The sequence below is a fragment of the Elephantulus edwardii genome, unplaced genomic scaffold (assembly GCF_000299155.1).
Source record: "Elephantulus edwardii isolate Elephantulus edwardi_28Jun2011 unplaced genomic scaffold, EleEdw1.0 scaffold00078, whole genome shotgun sequence".
In the NCBI taxonomy this organism is placed as follows: Eukaryota; Metazoa; Chordata; class Mammalia; order Macroscelidea; family Macroscelididae; genus Elephantulus; species Elephantulus edwardii.
The window spans coordinates 3,827,847-3,834,902 of NW_006399828.1; the positions used below are offsets into that span (position 1 = coordinate 3,827,847).

The 7,056-nt window shown below is 37.4% G+C and overlaps 1 protein-coding gene across 3 annotated transcripts in view; it reads right to left on the bottom strand.

Annotated features, from left to right (window-relative positions):
* Positions 1 to 7,056, bottom strand: part of KITLG (KIT ligand) — a 138,032-nt gene that overhangs the window by 8,964 nt on the left and 122,012 nt on the right. For 2 of the 3 annotated variants that reach the window (XM_006889498.1, XM_006889496.1), the window contains 2 exons: positions 6,471 to 6,538; positions 4,031 to 4,070 (listed from right to left, as the gene is read on the bottom strand). In XM_006889498.1, the coding sequence (XP_006889560.1) occupies positions 4,031 to 4,070; positions 6,471 to 6,538 (108 nt within the window). Of the gene's footprint in view, positions 1 to 3,993; positions 4,071 to 6,470; positions 6,539 to 7,056 lie in introns of those variants that run through there. The other variant, XM_006889497.1, reaches the window with a different exon arrangement.

Genomic DNA, 7,056 nt, shown 5'->3' on the forward strand with positions numbered 1-7,056 from the left:
TTGATGTATCTTCCTCCAATCTTGAGAAAATATTCTTCTTCACAGAGTCCAGCTTCTTGAATAATTTGCTCAGCACACAGACTGAACTGCTATGAAGAGAGGATACAACTTTGATGCAAACCTTTCTTAATTTTAAATCACATGGTGTTCCCTTTCTCCTTTTGGATAGCAGTTTCTAGGTACAGGTTTCACCTGAGGGTGAACAAGTATTCTGGGATTCCCATTCTCCTCAATGCTAGCCATAATTTATCATGATCCACACAACCAAATCCTTTTGCCTAGTCAGTAAAACACAAACAGACATTCTTCTGGTATTCTTTTCTTTCAGTCAAGATTCATCTGACATTAACAGTGACATTCTTGGTGTCACTGCCACTTCTAAACCCCACTTGAATTTCTGGCAGTTCTCCATCTATGTACTTCTCTATCCATTTTTTAACGATCATCAGCTGTATTTTAACTGCATGTGACATTAACGCTATTGTTTTGACAACTTCCACATTCTATTGGATAACCTTTCTTGGTAATGAAAATAAATATGGATCTCTTCCAGCCAGTTAGCCAAGTAGCTGTCCTCCAAATATACTGGCAAAGTCTGGTGAGCATGTCCAGGGCTGCATCTGTTAACTGAAACATGTCAACTAATATCCCATCAATTCTTGGTGCCTTATTTTATTTTTTATTTTTGCCAATGCCTTCAGTCCAGTTTCAACTTCTTCCTTCATTACCTTGGCTCTTGATGACATGGTACTTACTGAAATATTTCACTGTCAACCAATTTGAGGCTTGAATTTGTTTTTCAGGTCTTTCAAGCTTGAGAAATGTCACATGAATTCTTCCCTTTTTATTCTCCATTTTCTGCACTCTGCACATTTCATTACAATAGTTGGTCTTCTAGAGCAGCCCTTTGAAATCTTTTGTTCATCTCTTGTACTTTGGCATTTCTTCCTTTTGTTTGGCTTCTCAATGCTTTAGTATCAGTTTCAAAGTTTCTTCTGACACCTATTTTCATTTTTTTCTTTCGCCATATGTCATACTCTGAGTACACAATAAATGGTAATAATATTCATGCTTTACTCTTCTGTTTATTAATGAGCTAGCTCTCTTCCTAACCTATTTTTGATCTTTCCAATAATATGTGAATTCTTATTTCTTTATACATGAACTAATTTTGCATTTTATTTTTACAAATAAAAGCAATTCATTCTGAGGCATTAATTCATCTCTAAATTAACTTATCCCACAGCCCTCTATGAATCACTTCTTGCTGTTGATATGTGTCATCAAGTTGGGACTGACTCATCACAGGTTTTCTGAGACTGTAAAGCACATGGGAGATGATTGTCCATATTTCTCCCGCAGAGCAGCTGGGGGATTTGAGTGTGTTTGGGTTGGCGGTGCAAGTCCGTACCCAGTAGACCACCAGAGCTCCCTTATTTACTAAATATACACAAAATATATGCACATAATTTTAGTTGGATTCTAAGATAAAATCAGATCTAAATATTTTAGTCTTCTAAGAGCTTATGTTTAGAGACTGGGAAAAAACAACCCTCACATATTTTTTTTTAATTTAGTATGCTTAAGAGGAACACAAAACAGCAAGATTAGTAATTATGAAATTGTACTAAGAGTCACAAAAAGTGTAATGAGATGTTTACAACCACTATTCAATAAGTGTATATAGATGATAAGCTCATTTCTGAATGAGTACACATCTTGAATGTGAATTTGATACTTTTTATACTTAAAATACATTTCATATGTTGAGAAAAGCAATTAAAGGCAGCCATTCTATGTGATTCTATTATTCTACTCTCCTTTTCTTCGTACACTTTGTGGTCTTATTGATGAAGCCCTGTTTTAGAAGAACAATTTTCATGACCACTTGGGATCAAGCCCAACTCCCCCTGCTCCCTCTCTTGGGATGGGATTCTCTGACTCACCTCTCATACAGTTTCCCAACGGACAAGTTTAGTTTTCATTAATTCATTCAGTCACTCATTCATTATAAACATTTATTCAGAGCTTACAATGGTTAGGCATTTAGTTAGTTGCCTGGGAGACTCTGAGAACCAGACAGAATCAATTTCTGTCCAGGAACATCATCTGACGAGTATACAGGGGGCTCTGATGGCCTAGTGGCCAGTTGTGTTGCAATCTCAAAAGGCACATGGTCTGAATCCACAGCTACTCTATGGGAGGAGAATGGGAAATCTCCTACTATGTGATTTACAGCCTCTGAAAATACACTGGAGGGTAACCTACAGGTCAGTTTTGATTGGATGGCATGCAACATAGGCATAAGTTATTTGTCTATGATTCCTTGAAGATGTAATATTTTTTTTTCTTCCAAACAAGTGGCTTGGATTTCTCCTGATCATAATGCATTCTCCAAATGTCAGAGAATGAATGCCACAATTGAAAACCACAAAGTTAAATGTACATGTGCCAAAACAGAATCTCAACAATGCAATTCCCAAAACAAACAACAGGGAGCATTACTTGAGCCATTAACCCTCATTCAGCAAGTGACTGTTTAATCATTCAATGAGATTGGTGAAAGTCTGGCAACTCAAACATCCATTAGAGAGGAAACAGGTATGCTGGTCATAAGGCTGGAGAAAAGCAATATGAATCTGCAGGAAAAATATTATTTCAGCCTGGATATTTACTCAGAGAATAAAACGTCAGAGCAAAGGGTCTATTCATTCACATTAGATGACAGAAATAAAAACAAGCCTGAAGAATAGTTAAGATGAGAAGTATAAAAAAAAATTAAGGTGTCATTCATACTTTGGACATGTGATCAAGAGCATGACTGATTGCAAAAATTATGATGTCTGATATGACAGGGGTAAAGAGCTGGAGAAAGAAGCTCTATAATTATCATCTTACTGTGTTATTCCTAATTGCTGGAAAAGTATGTTCTATAAGTCAAAAAGTGATTTCCTCTAGGAGTAAAGAGAATAAAAGATGCAGCTTCCCCAGGGGAAGGTGCAACTGAGAGAGAACTCTCTGAGGCAGAGAGAAAATCAATAGGATAGTGACCTGAAAGGGAAAGGCAGGGCTCACCACAGGATTGATCACATCTGTAATTATCCACAAAGAGTCTATGAGAGGGCAGGGCAGAAGTGTGGATGGAGGAAGAGGAGATTACACTAGTTTGCTGTTGTGGATACACATGCTGGGGAGTCCAAGGGGAACAACAAATTATAACAGCCAGTTTGCAGAGCTCAAAGAGAAGACAGAGCAGGTTTCTGCTATGCTAGCTATTCCTCCAACAGTCTGCAGTTTGGGTGGACAGAATGTAAAAAGGAGAGAGGAGATATATAATCTGTCTTTTTGGTGCTTCTACTCACGTTTTTGTAACAAGGCCTCCCTGCCAATCATTGTAACTACCTGTCATTGGTATATATTCAGAACGTCCTCTACTAAAGATATTCGATATTGGTTAAACAAGTCATGGCAGGTAGAATTCTGCCTTGACAACATCACCACCCTGTCTAAAGAGTTTTGGAACTTTATGTCCTTTCTCTTTAGGATGGCAGAGAAAAACTGTTTTGCCTCTCCTTTTGTTTCAAGATCTACAAATGAGGTACTGTTTCTAATATTTTATGATGGTAACACCCAAATAAAACAGGATTAGTCATTATTCCTCTATGGGTTTTAGTATATTTTAGTTCAAATTTCCTCTATTCCCCTAATTTATTTTCTGGTCTCAAAGCTGGTCTAAATAAGCAGTGAATTGGTTTGTTTTGTCTTTGTAGCTCTTCCATACAGGCTAAATCAGGACTAACCCTGCTTCATGTTCAGAATTTGAGATATATGCAATGAATTAGATATGCTCAACTCAATTATATAACAGCTTCTGTGAACATAGTGACATCTGCTTGATAGAAAACTTACTAATATACTTTGTTTCTAAATTTTGGTATCCAGGATGCTGTAGAGTTCTGGTTAAATATCACAGCTTGAATTCTATAAACTTACCAGTGCATGAAAGTAACAGTGTTGATACAGGCCACAATTACACTTCTTGAAACTCTCTCTCTTTTTCTTGCAACATACTGAAAAACAAGAAGAAAAATGATTATTCCCTTTTGGATAGCAATGAAGAAGTACACCATGATCTGGACATTGTAAAAAGCAGTGTTTTCTACAAATCCAGTAGCAAAAGATTGCAAAATTGCAGCAAAAGCTTATCTCTATAAATTATACTCTGGGGAAGAGTGTATCTATCCAGCATAGTCTTTCCAAGTAGTCTGAAATATTATTTGCATGTTCACATTTTTTTAAAACCCACTTAAAAACATCACTGCTGCTGAGTCAGAACTAGCTCACAGCCGATCCTTTTGTGTGTTAACAGAAGCTGTAAACTGCGAGGGAGGAAAATGACCATCTCTCTGTGTGTATGTGTCTCTTTTCTCTCTCTCTCTCTCTCTCTCATCCACTGATGGATTCAGACCACCAGAGAGGTATCACCTTTGTGGTCAGCAAGTGGAACTCTCTATAGACTATGCTGCCAGAACTCACTAGTCGTTCTAAAAAATGCTTGCACACACATAATATATGTGTATGTATATACACTGACATGATATAAAAGAAGGCAATGTTGTACCAAGTAAAAAAAAAAAAATGATAGTTGAATGTAAACAAAATTGCAAGTCCATGAAATATGGAAGAGCTCTGGTAGCCTAGAGGTAAGAAACTGCACTGCAATCCTAAAGGGACACAGTTTGAATCCACCAACAGCTCGCAGGAAGAAGGATGAACAACATTCTCCTGTGTGATTAACCATCTCTGAAAACCCACAGGAGGGTCAGCTATGGGTCAGTTCTGACTCGAAAGCAAACAACAACAGGGTCAACTACAGTAAATGAAAAGGCATTCTAAAGACTTTTTAAAAAAAATGTTTCTGGAGAAAATACTATATATCCTGAAAAACATTAAAGGCTCTGTAAACCAGAATGAAGTAAAAATATATCACACAAGAAGAGAACAATCACTTCAAATATCTTGAACCAAAGGTGTTTAGGAATATGTGACAAAGGCTGGACAAACATGATGACTTCTGCCAAAAAGAGCTAAGCTTAGGAATAGAGTCTGAACAGGAAGAATCAGCATGTCTGATAATGGTATGGATCAAACCTGCCCTCAGATCTCCAGGACCAGGAGTCTGCATTAGACTACTGTTTCCAGAAATGAAGCAATCACCATGGCCACTTCTCAAACCATGACTAGGGCCACGAAGACAAACATGTGACTGAATCCCAAAGGAAAATACAGATGTAAGGCTGAAGAGAGAGGGAGAGGCCGGACACATGAATGAGACGTAGGAGACAATGGTTGAGAGCTGCCTTCAGGAAAGTCAACAATTCCTTAAAGATGTTATTGGAAAACTTTTCTTTAGCTGTGTGTAAAAATAACCTTACACAATATTGGAAGGTAAGGAGAGAAGAAGAAAACTAACAAATAGATAACAAATACTCATTAAGAGATGAAGATAATGACAACATGGAATGAATGGACAATAAAAACACTATGAATGTTGTAATTAATGCTATGCAGCAAATGTCCATGAATTATTGTTTGAAAAAAACGATACATTTTATAAACTTTTGTTCAAATCCGTTTTAAAAATATTTTTTAAAAGATGTCATATATATGTGTAAAGATGTCATATAAGACACTAGTGTCTGGTACAACCACTGTGGAAGGCGGTATGGTGCTTTATCAAAAAGTTGCAAATAGAGATACAATTTGACTCAGCAATTCCACTACTGGGAATACATCCCAAAGAGACCATATGTGACAACCAAGCAGATATATGCACACCCATGTTTACTGCGGCTTTGTTTACAATAGCAAGGAGTTGGAAACAACCCAGGTGCCCATCAACAAACGAATGGATAGAGAAGCTGTGGTATAGTCACACAATGGAATACTATGCTGTATTGCAAAACAAAGAACTCATGCAATATTATTCAAAATGGGTGAGCCTGAAGTACATTATGCTGAGTGAAATAAAAGGACAAATACTGCATGGTGCCACTGCAGTAAAATGGGACTGATATCAGGGTTGGGGTAAGACTGAGAAAAACTGGATAAATTGTGTATACTGCATTGAAACAGATGAGGGAGAGAATAATTTAAAAGTGATAGGGTATTGTGGTTGTCAATGTGGACAAGAGTCCACAATTAAGGTTGCATAGTGGAATGTACTTGGGGCGGTGGGAGGAGTGCGGGGGCATTGTGTACCAGGGAGGGTGTTTTTTCTTTTACTTTTCAAAGAGAGGAGCCAACTGGGGGGTGGAGGGGGCGCTGGGCGGGGAGAGAAGTGCAGCAATGAATGAATGGAAATCCAAAATATCTGTAAATATTAAAATAAAAAAAAATTTAAAAAGTCATATGTATATGAAACAGCAATGTTGAACTTACGTATATTCACATTTAAGACAACACAGTACCTTATCTCATTATCCTCTTCATTGATCTTTCTACTTTCACCTGCCCTTGTAAGATTTGGTTGTTTCTTCTGGAAAAGTAATGAATGACATACATATTACAAAAATACCAACAAATGCTATAATATGTAAGATGCTATTGGTCTCTAGTTTTAATTTTTTTTATTTCTAATAATACCAACACATTTCAGTGTGCAAAATATTATTTCATATAAAAATATGAAAAATTGCATGGCATTATTGACCTAACATTTTTAGGATGTTAAAAGTAGAAAATAAGGGGAGCTCTGGTGGCCTAGTGGCAAGGAGCTGCAACTACAATCCCAGAAGCGAACGGTTCAAATCCACCAGATGCTCTGCCGGGGAAGGAGGGACAATCTCCTCCTGTACCAGTCAGATCTGATTTGATGGTACACGCACACAATAAAATAAAAAACAAACAAAAAAAAGAGTGGATAGACAGTGAACGTTACACTGGAACAGATGAAGGAAGAACTGCCATGGGAAAGTCTGCTGTTAGGGACCTCTCCAAAGTGCTGAAGAGCAGTGGTGTCTCTCTGGAGACTAAGGTGCGTCTGATACAGGCCAT